Raw genomic sequence first — 20,829 nt, forward strand, 5'->3', positions numbered from 1 at the left:
CTGTGTTGCTGACTGACTTGCCAGCTTTACGGCGGATGGTGAAGGTGATCAGCTCATGGTCGCTGTCACTCAGCTTCCCATAGATCACTAGGTCTCTGATTAGGTCATCTCCAGTAGCCAGTACCAGGTCGAGCAGCACTTTGCCTCTCATTAACCCATAGACTTCTTGAGTCAGGCAGAGGTCATCCATGCACGAGAGGAAGCTTTGCGACTGCTCAGATTTTGCTGAGTGATCTTCCCACGAGATGTCTGGGTAATTGAAGTCACCCATGACAACCATGGTCCTGGAGCATGCGGCCTCAGCCAGTTCCTGGGCGAACTCCTGGTCAAGCTCTTGACTTTGGATGGGAGGTCTGTAGTAGACTCCCACCGTTGTGTCCCCTGTGCCGTGTTCCCCATGGATTTTAACCCAGAGGGTCTCCAGTCATCCACGCTGGTCGCCAAGATCAGCTTGCAGGGTCGTGTAGCTTTCCTTAACATAGAGAGCTACACACTCTCCCCTTTTATCTACACGATCCCTCCTGTACAGGGTGTAGCCATCAATACCCGTGGTCCAGTCATGGGTGGAACTCCGTGCTAACTCACGCGCCAGCAGCCAAGTGTGCCTGTTTGCACAGCCTGTTCATGTGGCTCCGGTTACATGGCTCCCTGGGGGGCTGGGCAAAGTAGGGGCCTGGGTGGGGCTTGACCCAGCCCGGCTCCACTCAGCCGCCTCCTCCCACTCAGAAGTTAACCCCCTCTCACCACGGGCCCCACTTGCCTCTGGCTGTGCTGGGGATCAGCAGAGGGCTCTGCGGCTGCTGGGGGGTCTTTGGGGGGGCTTCGGAGGACCGGGGGCACAGCGGGCTTTCACCTGCATGTCTCTTGCCGCTCCGGAGCCTAAGTAGATAGTAGTAGTCATTTTTCTGAAGTTGCTTTGTTGCAAAATTTAGTTTAGGCAATGATATGTTTAAAGTACAAACATTATGGTACTCCCCAGGACTATGGGTGTGTGAAACAGGCCCTATTCTATTTGGATTTGCATTTGGCCTGAACTGAGGACAGTGATTCGATTAATTGATTCAGATCACTGTCCCTGATTCGATTTGGCCGAATCCAAAACTGAAGATTTGATGCTGATTCAGAGAATCACCAATTCGGCCATAGACACAGTTTTAAATGTTTTTTTTCTATGTACCTTGAGGTACCAGGCGAGGCTCATGCATACTGCAGTGGTGGAGTGGATGGAACATCCCACAGAAGTGTGGGAGGCCCCCTGCGGTGGTGAATCCAAAAGTGGACCAGAAGGCCACTTCTGGGTCCACTGGGGAGTGTGCTTGGGCCCCCCCCCCAATGCTCTCCTGGCTCGGAGATCAGCCACAAGGGGGACCCCAGGCACCATCCCAGACCCAGGAGGCATCAGTCGCCAAGCCGGGGGGCTGGGGTCCAACGCACTCCCTGGCAGGACTGGAAGTGCTTCTGCTCCACTTCTGGGTCTGCTGCCGAGTGCACTGGGGACCCCCCCACATTTCTGTTGGACACTCCATGCACCCCAGCATTGCAGCATTCACGAGCCACCTGGTACCTTGAGATATGTAGAAAAAACATTTAAAGCTGTGTCTGTGTCTGAATCGGTGAATCTTTTCAAATGTCTCCAAATCAATTTAGAGATTTCAGATTTGATTCAGAGAGATTAAAGGGTCCTCTGATTCAATTCAGAGATTCGGCCACCGAATTGGGCCCAATCTCTGCCAAATCGAATCAAGGACCGAAGCTTAATATGGCCCTACCAGGAACATCAAGAAAAAAGCTCACTTCACAAAAAACCAATGCCGTGCCAGGATTTGAACCTGTTTGTTTTGAAAAGGCCCACTGGATGGTTCAGGTGGACTTGCAGGTTGTAAAAGCTGATAAAGAACTTCAAGGGCTGATTTAAAAACCAGCTCCACCTTTCAAGCAGAGGTGCTGCCATTTTGAAAGCAGCTGTCCAAATGACAAATGAAGATCCTACATCTGCCTGATCATGTGCACATATGAACCAATATTCATGTTACGCAAAACACACACTGATCATTTTAGATTATTGTGTCACGTATTATCATTAGCCTTGTCAATGTACAGTGTACTCTTTATACTTCTCCACCTGCAGGGCCCTTTACCGGTGCAGCTTCTTTTTTTTTTTTCCTCCTTTAAAATTTCAGAATTGTTCTTTTCTTTGGTAACTTGTACAAAAAATCTTCATGAGAGTGCTGGCAGCACCTTACATGTAATGGGTGGCTACAGAAGCATCTTTTAAAGAATATAAGTATTTCTAGTTTTATCTCTCCAAATTATTCAGACATCTCTTTCCTTGAAATCTCTGTTAAATAATGATGACATTCATAAGTTTTAAAAGGGGCATTTAGTCTTTATACATTATTATTCTTACAGTTCTGAATTATAACGCCATAGAAAGTCACCTTGACATATCTGGAAAATCTTTGTCATTCTGAAGTTATTGAAAGTTTTACTATTTACTTCAGTGCAGTCCGAATTTTGCTTGCAGCCAGTACTTGGTCTGAGGGACTGAATATGTTTCTTGCATAACAACTGTACCAATATATAGTGTCTTAAAGGTTTCCTTGATGATTACTTGTTTATTAAGAAAGAAGTCTAGAGGGATGCTGAGTCTGCTGAGAGCAGGGTTGCCATAGATACTAGTTCTTCTGTGAGGCACTTCTGGAAGGATAACGTATTAGCCAAACAGGCATTTCTGTTTATTAGAAAGAAAAGCATGCTGCATAATGCATCATTTTGCATGAACAGTCACTTCTTTTGCAGATCCAGCAATTCTTTTGCCCAAGAAGTGTTTCTTATATGCAGAGCCTACAAAAAATAGCTTGGAGTCTAAAAGGACAATATAGTTAAAAGCTGTCTTTGCAAAATGTTTTCAGTCAGAACAAAAATGTACCCTGTCTACAACACCCCAAATAGAGTGAAATAGTGTTTATTAGAGAAGTAGAATAAAAACCCCAAGTGGTTTTGCTGTATTGAATTATGCTGTTTGGAATTGGGAAGATGTGAGCACCCTTTTCTAGTGAAGATATGTGCCTGAGGGTCGGGGGGGGGGGGTTGCCATAACTGTAAAATGGTTCTACTGTACTTTTAAAAAAACTGTTCATCCCATCGATGAAATGTGCAATATTTAAGCAGCTCTGCGGGCTGACAGAAGCTCTGTGTATTACTGAACCAGACTCAAGTACAAGATCAGTGTCAGGTTTCAAACTCTCCTGTAGGTCCACAGAGATGAACGGGCATCTGTATTAAAGGAAACTAGTCACTCATTTCCTTGGATAGGGAACAAGTTCTGGCTGCTGAAGGGAAGAAGGGATCCCCAGCTATCTTTATCTACCTGTTTGTTTGTCCTCCTCATAACAGTACCCTGAGAGCTTTATCCATCTGTGGTGGACAGCAGGCAACATTAATGCAAATATGTAGAGAAATAAAGGTAACTGCCACAAATAAAAAGAGTATCCCTGTTTTTTATTGAACAGAAAACTCAGAAGAACACTTGCAGCTGCAACAGTGCTTGTTTCAGATTATTCTCTGCTTGTTAGTCATATGCTTCTTTAGAAACAAGTTTTGAGGCTAAGAAGCCTTCATTTTTTTAAATGTTCATGATTTTCCAAAGTTAAATGAGCATTTGTCGGGCTCAGGATGGGAAATGCAGGGTTGCAGTACGGAGTGGAAGTATTTATTATCATTATTTAATATTAGCGGGTCTGAGCTTTGTTGTGCTTGGGCTCTGTTGCGCTTTTGGACACAATAAACCAGAGCCTCTGCCTTAACAAGCTTGCAGTCTAAAAGGCAAGTTATAGCAGGTGCAGAGACAAACAGATGGGCCAGGGTTGGAGGTACTGGAGCTCTGAGCTAACAGGATGAGGATACATGTAGTTTTCAGCCAGTCAAGAGAAGCCATCTCAACTCATTCCTTGCCTCGCTGTTAGCAGATTGCAGTTAGTTGTAGGCCCTTGACAGCAGTAGGATGATGTATTCTGTTCCCAAAATTAGGTTTTGTAACAACAAATACTAATGTGTAGAAAAAACTCAGGTCAACACCCAGGCATGGAAAGCTGCTTCCCATAGTCAAAGCTCCAGGAGGTTACATTTTATGAGACGATTTCCACAACAATATGCTCCAGGTGACTCTACCTTGTTGTATCATGAATGGTACACAGATCACCTAGGCCATGTCTATATGAGCAGTGGTGTGCATTTGCAGCAGCACAAATAGTAGTGCTACAAATTTGTGCTGCTACTTTGTGCCGCAGTGCACACCCTTGCCACTGCACTTTGCAGCATGACACATTGTCCTGCTGCTCCATGTGCTTGCTGCAGCGGGTTGGCTGGAGCACAGGGGCTGCCTGCTCCCCCTCTCCACACACTGAGGAGCCCTTGCAGTGAGGCATCTTGCATCCCAGCCACGGAGCAGCTGGCTGAGGTGCACCGTGCCTCAATATGGGGGAGCAGGCAGAGCCCTCACTGAGGCACCCTGTGCCCCAGCCAGCTGGGGACAGAAGATGGTTTGCGGTGCCACAAACTGCACGTGCCTACATGTCTGGATCTGGCCATAGAGGCCACTGCAATTTGCTCCGAGGCCCCCTCTCCATACAGTAGTTTTGGCTCTGAGCCACATGCCAGGTTTCAGCACCAAAGGAGAAGTGCATTCCTCATGTTCTTTCTTTAATGTCTCTCCGACTTCAGTAGGAAGGATGGGCAACCAGCCTCTATGAAAAGTTGGTTTGTTTCTTAACCGGTGACCGCTTCCTAGTTTAAGACTGATTTAAAATGTTCTGTATGAGAGCCCAACAGATCCACTGTCAGCTTTGACCACTATGTGCTGTTTCTGTGCTAGAGCTACTTCTTTCTTGTCCTGACCTGTTTGTGGCCGTTGCAGTATTGGTAGATTAAGGTATGAAAAGTTTGCCTGGCATGGAGAAACAGTAATTGAAAATTTCCCTGATTAGGCTAGGCTTTTCTCATAATGAAACCTATTCAAATATAGGTACCACAAAGATAAATGCAAGAGAAATGCATATAAAGGAATTGACTGAATGTCCAAAAAGAATCTTTTGGCCAGTGGCAGACACCTTTCATATCTTGGTGTAGCTGTAAACACCTTGAAATAAATAACTAGCAAGTGGTATCCAGTAGAAAGAAATATGGGAGGTAGATATGAAACAAATTAGAGCTCGTTGCTGTACTCCAGGGTGTTAAGATTGCTGCAGAATTACAAGAGGGTGGGTAGTTATAATAATATTAAACAATAGAACTACTGTGGTATATTTAAATCTCCCAGAATGCATCACAGCTCAACTGTTAAAATGCAGGCAGCAAAAATTTCCCTCTGGGCCAAAAGAATGTATTATTTGTACAAAGAATCTGCAAAAGAAAGAAGAACAAGGCAGTTCTCAATCTGCCTACAAAATTAATACACCCGAGGCAGTGGAAGGTGAGTGAAATATCTTTTTAAGTCATACAGAGGAGTTGGGAAAGCCAACACTAGGTATATTCTCTGCTGTTGCAGAATGCCATAGTCCCAAACAATGTTATTAAACTGAATTGTAAAGGTTTCTTGGCTTATCTCTTGCCAAACTTAAAGACCAACTTCTTTGATGTCTTCTGTGCTACTCCGCCTGAGTATAGTTTCTGTCTGTCAACAGATAGAGAGAGCACAGTATTTTGAAGCTTCTTACTGATACTATCCTCAGCATATGAAGGATATACTGTGTCTCAGAGCTCAGTATTATCTGCTCTCAGCCCACGGAGCAGCTGTATCCTTGTCAAATGAGAAGAAAAAGAAGTAGGTTGCAGAGGTCTATGGGAATTTCTTCCCGTCCACATTTATGCAGCTGCCTCTGAAGAATTACATGAGACAGACTGAGGGATCTTGCTCCCCCTTGCAAAGGAGGAAGCAGTAGGGCTCAGTGTTGTGAGAGAGTTGAGGCATGGAGTAGTCATCAGGTTCCAAGGAGCATTTTCTAGACATGGACTGACATTCAACTCCGAAACAATAATTTTTTTGGCAAAGGCTTGGAGGACAGTTTCCAACTGATAAAACTGGCAAACTATAGATCTAGCTGACCTACTAGAATTCATTCAATTTGACCTAAATATGGAAAGGGGCACCAGCACCATACAAGTACCTTTTTCTCATCTGAAGCAATTACATTTCCACATATTGTACTTTTTTCCTGTTGCCATTACCTTTGTAGACTTTTCAAGAATACTTCTTCATCAATTAAATTCTGAAGAATTGTTGGACTTGGTAGAGCTCTGAAGGGCTGAAAGTATCTTTACTGCTGTTTTTGCATTTATAGTGGTAGCTATTTCCGCAGCCTATGTATAGATAACCACTATTATAGGGTTTACAGTTTATTCAAAAATACAAGCCAGATCATTTAAGCTGCTGTTTTTCTCTTTAGCACAGGATATAACTCCAAATGCTTTACCGCGTGCCCTTACCACACAGAAATAGCTGGCTCTAGAGCACAGTAAGCATTCCAAGGATCTGAACTGTACCAAGCTTACAGCCTCCAGGTGTATGTGTATAGGCATGTGTAAAGCAAACTATCAGTGAGAGAAGATCCAGAGCTTATTCCACAAATCTGATCACATTTCGGCTTTTGGATTGTTCAGATCCAGATCTGGATGTTGTATGTCAAAATCATCTTTACCTCAAATGCAATTTTAGCTCTTGTGTGAAGGCAACTGAGGAAATAGGATGCACACACAAAATTTCACTTTAGTGGAGTTCTCATAGTGGTGAGTGTCATCTAGCTTTTGCTTTTCATGTTTTTAAACAGGTACTGAACAGACCAGGCTGGAAGTACTGTGCATAGTAAATATAGTAATGTATTTGTAGAAGCTTACTAGGTTGGGTAGATGCTGAAACACATCCAACATGTTTGATTTGAAATTAGAATTCTATGTACGAACATGGAATTGACAATTAGCGGGTCAGACCATAGGTCCACCTTGCCCAGTATCTTGTCACAGTGTACTGGGCCTGCTGCAGTGTCCCTCCCTTATCATGTCCCCCCTCAAACATCTCTCTTCTAAACAGAGCATGCCTAGGCTCTGTGCTCTGTTGTGGATGGATCTCTTTTTAATTCTGTGCTTCAGTTTTCATGGACCATTCTTGGAAATATAGTACACATATAAGTACAAAGAAGAAGTGATACAATAGTTAATCTTCATAATATCCTTACTTTCAAGGATAGGATCATTTTGTGATAATGAATCTCCTTTTATGTTGCTAGGTCTTCTATCAGTAAGTATTTAGGAAAGGTCACTTTGCTAGCTGAACACACTACTTCCATCTCTCTCTAAAATACAATTAATATATTGTGGTTTAATACTACTGGATTAGATATCAAACTTAAAGCTTGAGACTTGACAGAATGATTATTTGAATAAAAGGCTATTTGGAAAAGCCACATTTTACTATGTTGTGAAGTCTGCTTATTATATAAATGTATCATGTGCCTGGGTAGTTCCCACTGGCTGTGCACTGCAGCTCCGCCTGCTGGCAGAGAGGCAATTAGAAAGACTGAGGCATTTGCAAATTGTGGATGATTTGATTTGGATAAGCACTCTCCTTTTCACTGCTCCAGTTACTCCTCTGCAGTGGAGCCCTTCTCAACACAGGTTGGTTTACAGCTGAGGCAGCTGTCATGGTTTATACCTTGGACTGGACTGGGAGCTGAGTAAAAACATTGTGTATAACCTTCGTAAAATACTAAGATCAGCCTGCAAAGGAAATGTGTCAGAATAGCATATGGTAGTTAATAGCCAAGGATTTTTTTTCCAGTTGACTGCTGTTTTGGAGGTTTTTTCTCCTTTCCAGTTAGTAAGGGTAACTGAGGCATTTTAGACAAAGCCAAGATATTAGAGCGCTAGTAAATAGGAAACCTGTGGAATGTAGGCCCTTTTGATGTGTCCCACATCATAACCAAGTAGTTTTATCACCATGACTAGCACATGGATTAAGCTGCTTTTTCCATCCTTTGCTACAAGCATTCTTTGAGCAAGCTCATTGAACAGATTGTTTTCCATGTAAGAAGGGAAAAGGGAAACCTTCCCCCTCCTCCCCCAAAAAATGTGAATACATTTTTCCTGTAGATTCTGCTCTTCTGTGTAGTGAAAAAGAAACCTGAAATGCCTTCATAGGTTATGTCAGGTCACCATCTAGCTTGTTGTACTTTAATCAGACCAGTCACAGTTGTTTGGATCTCTCTTTTGAAAGCTTATTTCAGTTGTTTGTATTTACCCAAATGTTCACTTCTCTCTCAGCATTGGATATGTGAATTATTTTTACTATTATTTTCACTAATGTTTCAGTGTAGGGGTCAGAGGGTGTAAAACCCTTCCCTGCACATGTAGTTGTTGGTAAGAACCAGATCAACTGCCATTAAGGTCAGTGGACCTATTGGTTTCATAATTTCATAGTTGGTAGGGTCAGAAGGGACCTGAGCAGATCATCGAGTCCGACCCCCTGCCATGGGCAGGAAAGGGTGCTGGGGTCAAACGACCCTGGCTAGGTGATTATCCAGCCTCCTTTTGAAGACCCCCAGGGTAGGAGCGAGCACCAGTTCCCTTGGAAGTTGGTTCCAGATCCTAGCCGCCTTTGCTGTGAAGTAGTGCCTCCTGATGTCTAGCCTGAACCTACTCTTAGTCAACTTATGGGCGTTATTCCTTGTTACTCCTGGTAGTGCTCGGGGGAACAGGGTCACTCCCATTTTAATAAGTCAGATCATGCACTAGATCCCACTGACTTCAGTCAGACCTAGGTTTGTGCAGGAGCCAAGCAAGTATGGTTTAGCTGGGCAGAGATGCTTTCTAATCTGTCTTTTTATTTGCACAGAGAATGCAAGCAGGTAATACCATTGACATTTTAAAATTGGGGAAATTAAAGATGGGGCCATACTGGAGGAGCCTGTAGAGGGTTGGTACAATCATCCAGAATTTTGCCCGCTTCTCACCATTTCTCCGAGTTGGGCCCTCATTTAAAGCGATAGTCCTGTCGCTAGGGTTGTACGGGCCAAATAAACATTTTTTTAAAACACTTAAATTCATAACTAGGTCACTTTCAGTATCTCAGATTCTGCTGTGTATGCTCACATGTTTGTGAGGTTCATATCTGGGCCCCGAATTTAAAGGAAGTAGCAAAATATGCATCTAGATAAATGTGCATTGATGCAGTTGTTATGCCTTTTGTTCTCTGTTCATTCTTGTAGCTTTAGAGTTATTTGTAAAGTTTATATAGTCCTCCCATAAGTCAGCTTCCCTTTTAATAGTATATTAATTCTTGCCAAAGCCTTTATTGTAATAGTTTTGGGCACAGCACTTAACCAAAACTTTGATTCTCAAGACTACCAGCTTCAGAAATACAGCTGAAATGATTAATCAAGTTATTTGAATAGACTTCAGCAGGTTTAAGAATTAACCAGACTTCACCAAAATTTCTAGCTGACATGAAGACAGGGTTTTTCTTCTATCCAACACAGAAAGTTAACATGTAACAAAACAGGTTATTGCATTTGGGCAGTATGCAGAACTGAAGCTTAAAGAGTACATACATGGATGTTTCCAGTAAAAAAACCCAAAACTCTCCTGGTTGTGGGCAGAAATGTGTTTTACAGACTCAGCTAACTCTCCATTTGATAAATCCTTCTTGTTTTATCCCATTGAGAAGACCCATTGTTTTCAAAGAAGTAGGTTTGGTAATAGGGTGAGTAGGGTTGAACTCTTTGTGCATGATTTTAAAAATGGTGATATATGGTGATTGGTCACAGTTGACAGTATCTACTTAAGAGGAGCCCTAGTCTGAAATAGCAGGGATTTGCAAGGGAGGCTGAGGTGTTTTACTGGCAGTGTGGTAGAGGGGAAAATTTCACAGCACCTGGCAGTACAATGTTGCTTGGCCTGAATTTGACTTTTAGGCCCAATTCTCCTAAGTGATAATGCTTCCTGTAATGTGCTAGTCTCCTTTAATGCCTGTAAGAGTCAGTGCTCAGTCATGTGCAGTATTAGACCTTCAGTCTTTTAATGCTTCCATAAATTGTTTTGCAAACTGTTAGAAAAAAAGAAGCATATGAAAAGCAAAACTGGCAACAATGATTGTATCTTATTGTTAAAATTAACCTTGGACCTGAACCAAAACTCTGTTTTGACACCTCTAAACTTTGATGAAGTTCAGCTGTGGATTTGAATTACAGTTCAGGCCCATCTTTAGTTGAAATTGAAAACACTTGCTGCTTTATGCTGGCAGCTGGACTGCACAAAAATAAATATTTCAAAATTTAATTTAAAGTGTGGTTACGGTCAGAAAAGTGACTGTAAAAATGGTATCTCTTTGCAGCAGATACGTTCCCTGTATATCCTCCAGGAATTTCTGCTGACTTTACTGATTAAAACTAAGTTCTTACTATTGTTAATCCTGCAAAGCCAATAAAGCTATGACAGGGAGCTGGACTCACATATGCCTCATGCAATATCAACAAAAAGTATGCACTAATTTCTTAGTACAGAATTTTTAGGACTGGCAGTAAGGTGAGAACTAGAACAAAGCTGATAGATTTTTACATTCCAGAAAGAATTTCCAATGCTGGAAATCACAACCCCCCACCTCTCCCCATTTCAGGAAGTGTTTAAACTGAGGAAGCCTGGTCTGGAAATCACTGTGTGTAAATCTGGGACCCCTCAATATCAATTGTAGAGCCACTACCAAAAGCCCTCTTTAATAACAAAGGTGAACATCAATTCCTGTGTTGGTTTTTTGGGCTTTACACTGGCATTTCCCCCCCCCCCCCATGGTTTTTTGCCCATTTAAATTAATATTGCTGATTTCCAAGTTGATTCGATAAAGCACACGTGAAAAATTTTAAGGGCTGAGGAATGGAGCACTAAGATCATAGAGAGAACAGAGCATATCATTTTAAAATATTTTATGTGAACTATGTTGATGGCTCTTTAAAAATATTTCTTGGAAAAAAAATGAGGCTGCAGAGGAATATCTCTCTTCAAGTGTGGTTGTGCTCTGAAAAAGAACAATGTAAAAATACCACCTTTCCACTCAACAGATCTGTTCCTTGAGCATATGTATCCAGAGTCCTTTCTGTTTACTACATTGCCAAAAATAATTTTTTTCTGCTTTTTCATTCCCCTGTGCCCTGTAGTGCCTACACAACTAACAGAGAACCAGCTAGCTTCTAGTTCCCCTTTTGTATCAACAGAATTGTTTGCAGATTGTTTGTCATATCTCTCGGAAACCAAAAAAACCAAAATAAAAAACAAAATAAAGGTTAGCTGTATAAGGTTAAATAAACAACGAGAGATGCAGATAAACAGCAGGATTTTCAGAAGCATCTACCCTGCTTAAGTGCTTTTGAAAATTCTACTAAACCTCTAGATATGTACTTAAATACCTTTGCAAATCTGTCCTCAAGCCTCTAGGTCACCTTTGTACTTAGTCCTGCCCTACAGGCAAGCGGATCATAAGGCATAGCTAGTGGTATCAAAGACAGTCAGTAGAGCTTGTGAATAGTAATTTACTAGTATTTTACACAACCACGGACAGTGTCCAGCACTGCTTATATTTTCTTTTATGACACAAGAGAAGGAAGGATTCCATTGTGGGTCTCAGATCCCAAGCTGAGTTGGCACTTAGAAAGACACCCTTTTTACATATGATTTGAATATAATTTGAGATGGTAATCATTACTGATACAATAACCATGGTACACCAGAATGGTGCCTTTATACTGTTCTCAAAGTAAAACTGTATTTTGAATATATGTATGATGTCAAGCATTTATATCTGAGTGCTGTAATCTTCAGTTTAGGAAGGTGTCCTAGCAATCTGACCTCTGGGGAGTAATGTACCACTCAGGAGATAAAACATGCATGTGCATTTGTACAGCTTTCCTGTACTTACATAAGGAATTTCATTCCTGAAAAGCTTCCTTAAAGTGAAGTTACATGCTTTTGCCTTTCTTTTGAAAATTAAATGCTTTTTACACTTCTAAAAGGAAGCAATTTCTTAGCGTTTGCATGCATCATAGTATAGCTAAAGTGATATAGAAATTTCTGAAAAATAATGAGCTGTCTGCCGTGCTTATGTGACTAATATATTTCTTTACATTTAAAGTCACAACGAGAAATGACTTAAAGAACAGCTTGCTGATTTATAACCTTGTTAATGTGGCACTGAATATGAATTTCCGAAAGCAGCACAGCACCCTTGTAAACAGACAGACTTATAATGATAGTAATATATCTGCTGGTAAATAAGAGATGTCTTCTCTAAGAGAGCTAATTTTTCTTCCACTGTGTGTGGATACTTCTAATTAAGAACATTTTCCTGTTATTGTTTTTAGGTGCCACTAACAGATGTTCAGTTTGGCCCTATGAGACTCCATCAGGATCAACTTCAGGTAACACCTTAGGAAATATAAAAACTCACATGCTGGCTTATGATCAGAACTGTCTTCACACCTATCCTCTAATTTGCACGGAGAACAATTAAGTTAAACTAAGTATTTCACAGCACAAATTAAGTCCAGATTTTTGGCAAGGCTCACAAAATTGGCCTGCAATATCTGTGCATGTAAAGCCTCTTGGGGTTTATTTGCATTTAAGGTAGTGTGTATTTAACAGATATTTATGTACAGCAATTCTAAGTAGTTTCACATGCTAAAAAAAATTCACTTTTGACCAGCCCATCCCCAGTTTCTGGCTGGATCCAGTTTTCCCCTGGATTTCTCAACTAACTGAATATACCATCTATAACAGAGGTGGGCAATTATTTTGGGTGGAGGGCTGCTTACTGAGTTTTGGCAAGCCATCGAGGGCCACATAATAGGCAACCAGGGGCAGATAAATATTAATTTTCTAAATTTTTTAGGGGCCACATGGGCCAGATAGAATGGCCTGGTGGGCCGCATCCGGCCCCTGGGCTGCATTTTGCCCAGCCTGGATCTATATAACCTGTTCTGGTTAACCTACCACATTTCCATCCTTGTTCCAATCCAGTCTGTTTTTCACCCACTTCATTTTTCTGAAAGTGATCTCAACAAAATTGCTCTCTGATAGTCTGGATAGACAAATCTCACAACTCTGCTCCATTCATTCTCTTGCACTTTTGCCTTGTGATTACCTTTAATACTCATGACGGTAATCTCTTTCTAGAAATTCTGTCCTTCCCTTTTTGTTCTTCTTGCCTCTCTGAGTGTTCCTACAGTATCTGTCTTACCACTTTTATCTCATCCCCTTTTCAGTGGGTATAGGCCCACAGGCGCAGTAGGCCATTATCTATGCTCCAGTCATCTTCTTTTTCTATACCCAGTTTCAATATAATATTATCCATTTTTATGGCTTATACTAATGTCTAGCTCCAAAAATTAATGTAAGAGTGGCATCTTCCCCTTTCCTGATGGGTCTTTCTCCTTCCATACTTGTCCTTTTGACATCTTCTGGATGTTTCACTGTCAAAACTTCCAGCCATTGTCTTTAGTTCTAGCTTTGTGTGCTGTGAGGGAGAGGCCTCTATTACCAATTTTTTTTTTCATAGTTTCATAGTTGGTAGGGTCAGAAGGGACCTGAACAGATCATCAAGACCCCCTGCCATGGGCAGGAAAGAGTACTGGGGTCTAACGACCCTGGCTAGGTGATTATCCAGCCTCCTTTTGAAGATCCCCAGGGTAGGAGCAAGCACCACTTCCCTTGGAAGTTGGTTCAGGATTCTAGCCGCCCTGACTGTGAAGTAGTGCCTCTTGATGTCTAGTCTGAATCTACTCTCAGTCAACTTATGGCCGTTATTCCTTGTTACTGCTGGTAGTGCTCAGGGCAACAGGGACTCTCACATTGCCTGCTGGTCCCCCTTGGCAAGCTTATAGATGGTCACCAGGTCCCCCCTCAGCCTTCTCTTGTGGAGGCTGAATAGGTTCAGGTCCTGTAGCCTCTCGTTGTAGGGCCTGCCCTGCTGCCCCCTGATCATGCGAGTGGCCTCCTCTGGACCCTTTTGATGCTGTGCACATCCCTCCTGAAGTGCGGTGCCCAAAACTGGACACAGTACTCCAACTGCGACCTGACCAGTGTCACATAGAGGGGGAGGATCACCTCCTTGGAACTACTTGTGATGCATCTGTGGATGCATGACAAGGTGAAGTTAGCCTTCCTGACTGTGTCCTCACATTGGCAGCCCATGTTCATCTTGGAGTCAATAATGACTCCAAGATCCTTTTCTGTCTCTGTGCTGATGAGAAGGGAGTTCCCCAGCCTGTAAGCATGCTGCTGGTTCTTCCCCCCCAGGTGCATCACCTTGCACTTGTCAGTATTGAAACCTATCCTATTCTCATCTGGCCACCTGTGTAACCTGTCCAGATCAAGTTGTAGCCTGTCCCTCTCTTCTAGCATGCCCACTTCGCCCTGGAGATACTCACAAACTGATCAAGTGACCTTCTCTTGAGTAAGGTAACTAGGTCAAGCTCCTGAAGTCTTTACTTGAAGGCCTGGTTTCCAGTTTTTTAAGCAATCGTGTTTCTCTTCCCTAAATACTCTCTACTTTTTCAAGATACTTCTTGAATTGAGAACACCAGAGTAGAACACAATAATAGAACAGAAGATTCACCTTTAAGGCCTTGATTAGGCTTTCAGTGCTGATGGGAATGTACCACAAGGATGGGCCAGTATAGCTTCTCTGAATAAAACATACGTTAGTGCCCATTACACACAGCCCCCCTCACTGCCAACTCTTTTTGAAGTCATGATGAGCCATGACATTACATACGTTTTGATTTCCTCTTCAGTCCCTCAGCTGAGCTGTGCCTTTCTTTCCCATTTCCAATTATTTTGTTTCTTCAGGCTTAAATGCCTGGCAAATATCATGAAATGGGGCCCCGAGCAGTTCACCAAGAATCCCTCTGTTGCCCCATCTCTCAGCCTATTGCATATGATTAGTATGGCCTCACCCTCCGTGAGATGAAGCTGGACCAGGTTGCCTTGCACCTCATCTGCATATATATTTTTGGAAGATCCCAGGATTCGTGGCGAGAACACCCAGTTCCTTTCATGTGTGGGGACAAATTAGCACATGGATACTTTGTGGAGGGTATCTGAAGTACACACACATACTGAGCAGTGCTGAGCTGTGGGGTCAGGATGGCTTGAAATGCTGTTGACTCTGGTGGTGCCTAGCCCAATGAACTATGTAGTAAATCATAAGCCTTTGACTTTGGACTGCATAGTTTGTACTACATATAAGTAGGTTCCAAAGTGCAGCTCTAAAACTTGTTTATGGAGTATGTGCGCTAAAACTTGCAGCAGTTTAAAAAAAATGGTAACATGCATCAATTCAGGATGAACTAAGTGCATAGATAGTATATGCAAATCACTACAGCCATGTTTAATTTCAAGGTTGTTTTTCACATTTGCTCCTCACTTTAATGTGCTCAGGGAGAGCAGGGTCTGATAGCAAGGAGAGGGGGAGTGGTCTTCTAGAGAAAAAAGTTGGGGGAAAGCAAAGAGCAAATGAGCTACCTGACCCCTGCTGTAGCAGTGGGAGGGGACAAATTCCAGGGAAACCTCCAATAATTAGATTCTATACCTGGAAAAGTATAACAAACTTCTATATATTCCATATATAGAATCTAATTATTGGAGTCATCTTATAATCAGGGTCATCTTCAATTCAAGTAAATATGGTATTTTCTAGAAATCTTTTGATTGTAATTAACTATAGTAACCTTCTTTAACTGTCTATTAATTAATTTCTTTAACAACTGTTCCATTATTTTGTCTAGGATGGGTGACAGCCCCTTAATTACCAAAGTCATTCTGGTTACACATTTTAAAGTATTGATACAACATTACCATATTCAGTCCACTGAAATTCCCTCAGCGTTCCAAGATTTTGTGAAAACCAGTATCAATGGTCTACATAGCTCCTCTAAAACTCTGTTATAAGACTAGCTGTTTTTAAGAAGTTGAACATTAGTAACTACTGTGTAACATCCTCCTACTACTTGGTGGTGTAGAAAGTATTTCATGATCAGTCATAATATGATGAGGAAAAAACTTCTAGCTTTTTCCCTTGACTGTATCATTGTTGACCATTGCTATCCAGTAATGAACCAATCAAGAGTTTAGTTAGTACAGCCTCATAATATACCTGGCAGGTACCTAGGTATTATTATCCCCATTTTAAAGATAGTAAAACTGAGGTACAGAAATGTTAAACAGCACATTTATGGCAGAGTCAAGAGTGCAGCCCAGATCTGCTGACTGCTGTCCTGTGCTTTGTTATAAAGGCATTTTCCTCATAAGGGCGTTATAAATTAACTTCAATAAATATAGCTCAAACTACGACATGTTTTTAAAAAGAGTCTAGTAGAAACTACTGTTCATTGCTATAGAAGGAATCTGAGCTAAATGAGGACAAAGTCTCTTACCCTTACAAAAATATGCACTACATGTAAACGTTAAGATTTATTGGTAGACATTCCATCAACCTGGTCCAAAGTGTAACCACGGGTGGAATTCCTAAAATAATGCAGAAGTATAAACTACAGTAGGCTCTGGTGTGTTTTTAAAGAGGTCCTAGATTATTATTTGACTACACTATATATCTGTGCATAGTTTGTACATATATCTGTACATAAATTATCAAAGGTGTGCTGTTGTGAGACAGTGAGCCAAATTCGGAACATGTCTTTGTCATTCTCAGCTGGTTCTCTCTATGAAGTTGTTTGTATAAGCAGCGTTTAACTAGGCCTTATATTCTACCCATGAACTGCCCAGAGACGGATTCCTCTTCGCTCCCTATAGATATCAACCTGATTCATATTACATTGAAGTCAACCAGAGTTTTGCTATTGACTTGAATTTCCTTTAGGTCAGGGCAGGTCTTCACAGTTACACAGTGAATTTGTGACAGAGCCAGTGCTAGGTCCCAGTCTTGTATTTTAATCACAGCATTCTTGCTGTGAAATAAATTGCTTGACAGACTCCACATACAAGTTCTAATTGGGGTGTGCTGCATGCAGAGAAATACTGACCAAACTCTCAAACTGACATGCATTCATGCTAACATGCTTATCCAGGATTCGGAGGTCCACCAGAACAGGGAGTGCATATTACAAGGGAGCCCATACCAGTAAAGTACCTGTGCAGTTTTTTCCCACAAATTTGAGGCAGAATTTATATATAAACATGCACAAGGTAAGCCACCCCTTGACTGCAGCAGTGTTAGTATATCACTCTAGCAAACCACCTCAGCATGGATGGTGGCTCCAGGATGCTGTAAAGGGGATTGCAGAGCAGCAGCCAGCACTGCAGGGGGTGCACCCCTGCCTCCAGCTTGCCAGAGCTGCTCCTGTCCTGCTTCAGCTGAGCTGCACAGGGAGCTCGTCTCAGCCAGGGACAGCGGCAGTGGCAGCAATGGTGAGTCCTGTGCCTTTTCCCAGACTGGTGGGAAACACCTAGGGGCATCTAGGGCATCATGCTGAGAAGAGAAACCTTCCTGCTCTGCTGTTACTGTCACTGGCTAAGCCCATCTACCCAGGCAGCAGGGCTGGGTTGGGGCAGGAGTGGCTCTGGAGCTCCCTCCACCCCTAGGGCAGCTGGGTGTAGTGGCAGCAGTGAGTGTGAGGAGGGGATGGGAAGGAATGAGTGTGCCACTGAGCATGGAGAAAGAGGGAGGGGGGAATTCTTACCTGATTCAGGGACTTAAAAATGTTCCTGTCTGATGCTGCCAGTGTCATCAAAAGGAGGGGTCGGATCATGCCACTCTACCCCCTGTGGATCTGCCCCTGCACTTCAGTAGACGGCACTTTGTACACACGTATTTACACTTATGTAGTACACTGGAATGGGTGGGCCTGGAGAAGTGTATATTATAGGCTCCTTTTGTGAGAAACCATAGGTTTACTGTTCTTATATATGAGCAGTATTCTAATTTTAATAATGTTGCCATGAAAGCATTCCATGGGTTTGTAATAAGCAGGTACATTAAATACTGCATGTAAATCTTACAAGTGAACTTCATTAATGTTTTCATAAAATTGCATATGGAGACATAGGGACATAATAGCAGTATTTAAGTATCCGGAAATTTTAAAAATTTTAATTTTTAAAAAATGCTTCACTATCTTCTGTTGAACCAGGTACTTTTAGTGTTTGCCAAAGAAGATAACCAGAGTAACGGGTTCTGTTGGGCATGCGAAAAAGCTGGATTCCGGTGTAACATTGCCAGGACACCTGAATCTGCACTAGAATGTTTTCTGGATAAGCACCATGAAATCATCATTATTGATCATAGACATTCCAGATATTTTGATGCAGAAGCACTATGCAGGTAAACCTAGTTACAATGCCATTTTAAAACATACTGGTTGTAGTATAACAAAAAAGTTTCTCATTTTATAGCAGATGCTTTGCTACATATTTGTTGTTTTTATATTAGAAAAATACTAGGGTCTCATTTATAATCTCCATTGCTTCATAGCAGGAAAAGCAGTAAATAACAGCTACCATTTCCTTGCCACAGCCAAGTATGAGTGTTGGAGTTTCAAACAGTTAGGTCTACAATTGCACACCTGATTTGCACACACACATACACAATTGCCATGATTGCACATGTAAACCAGGAGATTTTTTGTATAAATTCATTTAATTAGTTATTTGCATGCTCAGTCATAATAACTACATATGTACAAGACAACTTATTGTGAGTACATTTACACTCCTAAACTGTTTGAAAACCTTGAATGAAATGCACATTTATACTTAAAAAGACCATATTACAAATTTACCCCAAAATTCCTTCTACAAACTATGGTAACACAGGAATAAGGGACAAAATAAAATGGGCTTTCTTGCATCTCCTACAAAGTCAGTGGTGGCTTTATTTCCTTGACTTTCCAGTGACAGATCCCTTAGGAATATGTCTAGACTAAATAACAGACAGTAGGGTGGGGGTGGCAGGGTCAGAGTACTACTGACTGCGTGAGTGTAGTGGGGTCAGGGCACTGGGACAAATGCTGTTCTCCTTGTTATAATAAAGTAATTAGTTTAAGATCTGTCAGGAGATCTGAAGAGCAGCAGTGTTCCCCTTGTTCATTTTTTTACCACTCAATCCCTGAACAGAGTAAAATGCTCGTTAACAGAGTGAGGACAAGTCTAAAAAAACTGCAGAGCAGCTTAAGGGAGGGGCTTGTTTTGAAAAGGAGCATTGAAATGCTGTGTCAGTATGCACTTCATGTCATTTGTTATGGAGCAGAATATTTCCTATTCCGTCACTGGAACTAGCTGAGACTTTGATGAATGTAAAATCTTCGTGTTATATTTTCCATTGATACTCATAAGCTACTAAATTTATTCTCTTGTCTTAATTACCAAACACATTTGGGATTTGGGCTGTGTTTTGTTTTAGTTGGAATTAAGCAAGAATTTTATAAAGGTACAGTAGTGTTTATGGGGATATGAATTAAAATGAGGTTAAGTGATCTTGTTTTTTATTTTAAGGTCTATCAGAACAACCAAACCCTCAGAAAACACAGTCATTATCGGTGTAGTACGAAGGTAAATTACAAATATCTTTATTTTTCAACGTGAATTGTTAATGAATGTGAATTGAGTCTTTTACAGATACAGATACTAGACTGCTTTATATCAGAGCATTTTACTCTGGTGGCATTGTATTTATATCATGTGCTGAGTTCTTCCCCCCTGCTGAACTAGGGGTGCCGGTTCACACCTAGGGCACAAGAGCAGTGGTGACTTCTCGTTGCTGACGCAATTATGTAGCTGCCGCAATCATATAACTGCCAGCAGTAGCCAATTTTTTTTGGCCCTCACCCACAAGTCAGCTCCCAGAGGGGTGACCCATTTTCTCTGCCCTAGTTAAGCCACTGATGCCCACCCCTACTGGAGTACATCTATAAACATGTTTTACCCACTAGCTTCAGAACAGGAAGTGTCACTGCACTGCTGCAGGTGGTCTGATTAGCAAATGCACTGCCCGCTTCCCCCCTTTCCATCCCCAGTCCTGAACCCTATGCAGACGAACTGCTAACACTGCCCCTGATAAATTACCATTCCATCTTTCTTTTGGCCACATCCTTTTTTTGCTAAGAGTGTACTACTGTAGACTCTGCACAGCAGAACAAACCAGAAGGAAAGAAGGAGGTGGCAGTCAAGACAGAGATGAGTTGGTGTGTGACTCATGGGGCCAGGCCAGAGGCAGCTGTTGGGCCTGACCTCAGTTAAAAGAGCCAGAACAGTAGTGGGGTGGGAAGAAGCACTGGGTGGGGAAGGGTCCCTGATGATTCCATCAAAACAGCAACAAAAGCAGTTTAAGTTGAACCATCCAGAACAGTAGGAGTGTACCACACTATGGAGGCAATCCTGGTAAACAGGGACAACTGAATCTCCCCAAACAGCAAGCAAAGTGTCTACACAGAGAGTGTGGAAAAGGGACTGAGATGACGAGCTTCCTGTGCAGTTTAGGATCTAAGGATCCAGGCAGCATGTTTTAGAAATGCTTATGCCGGTTCCATCACATGAAGCCATGAGAAACTCCACAGTTTTGCACATGGTCTTGCACCTGTTCTTAAAAATGCCAGTGACCCAAAGAAAATAATAAAAATAAGAGACCCCTATGCTGCTGCTGGATGTACCCTGCCTGGAGAAATGCTGGATGCCTATTCTGTTTGGGGTAAGGCACACAGGGCACAGGAATCCTAGTGCATTTCTGGTATACGTGTCAAACTCTTTCATTATACTACAAGCAAGAGACACTTTGATCTTGAA

General features: G+C 42.0%; 1 protein-coding gene across 2 annotated transcripts in view; it reads left to right on the top strand.

The window, feature by feature from the left end:
• The window catches only part of PDE8A (phosphodiesterase 8A), a 241,158-nt gene that overhangs the window by 166,777 nt on the left and 53,552 nt on the right, over positions 1 to 20,829 (top strand). For both annotated transcript variants that reach the window (XM_019533679.1, XM_019533678.1), the window contains exons 2-4: positions 12,399 to 12,455; positions 18,183 to 18,373; positions 19,543 to 19,599. In XM_019533679.1, coding sequence (XP_019389224.1) covers positions 12,399 to 12,455; positions 18,183 to 18,373; positions 19,543 to 19,599 — 305 coding nt within the window. The remainder of the gene's footprint in view (positions 1 to 12,398; positions 12,456 to 18,182; positions 18,374 to 19,542; positions 19,600 to 20,829) is intronic.

Source organism: Crocodylus porosus, unplaced genomic scaffold, assembly GCF_001723895.1.
Source record: "Crocodylus porosus isolate Cpor-Errol unplaced genomic scaffold, CroPor_comp1, whole genome shotgun sequence".
Lineage (NCBI taxonomy): Eukaryota > Metazoa > Chordata > Crocodylia > Crocodylidae > Crocodylus > Crocodylus porosus.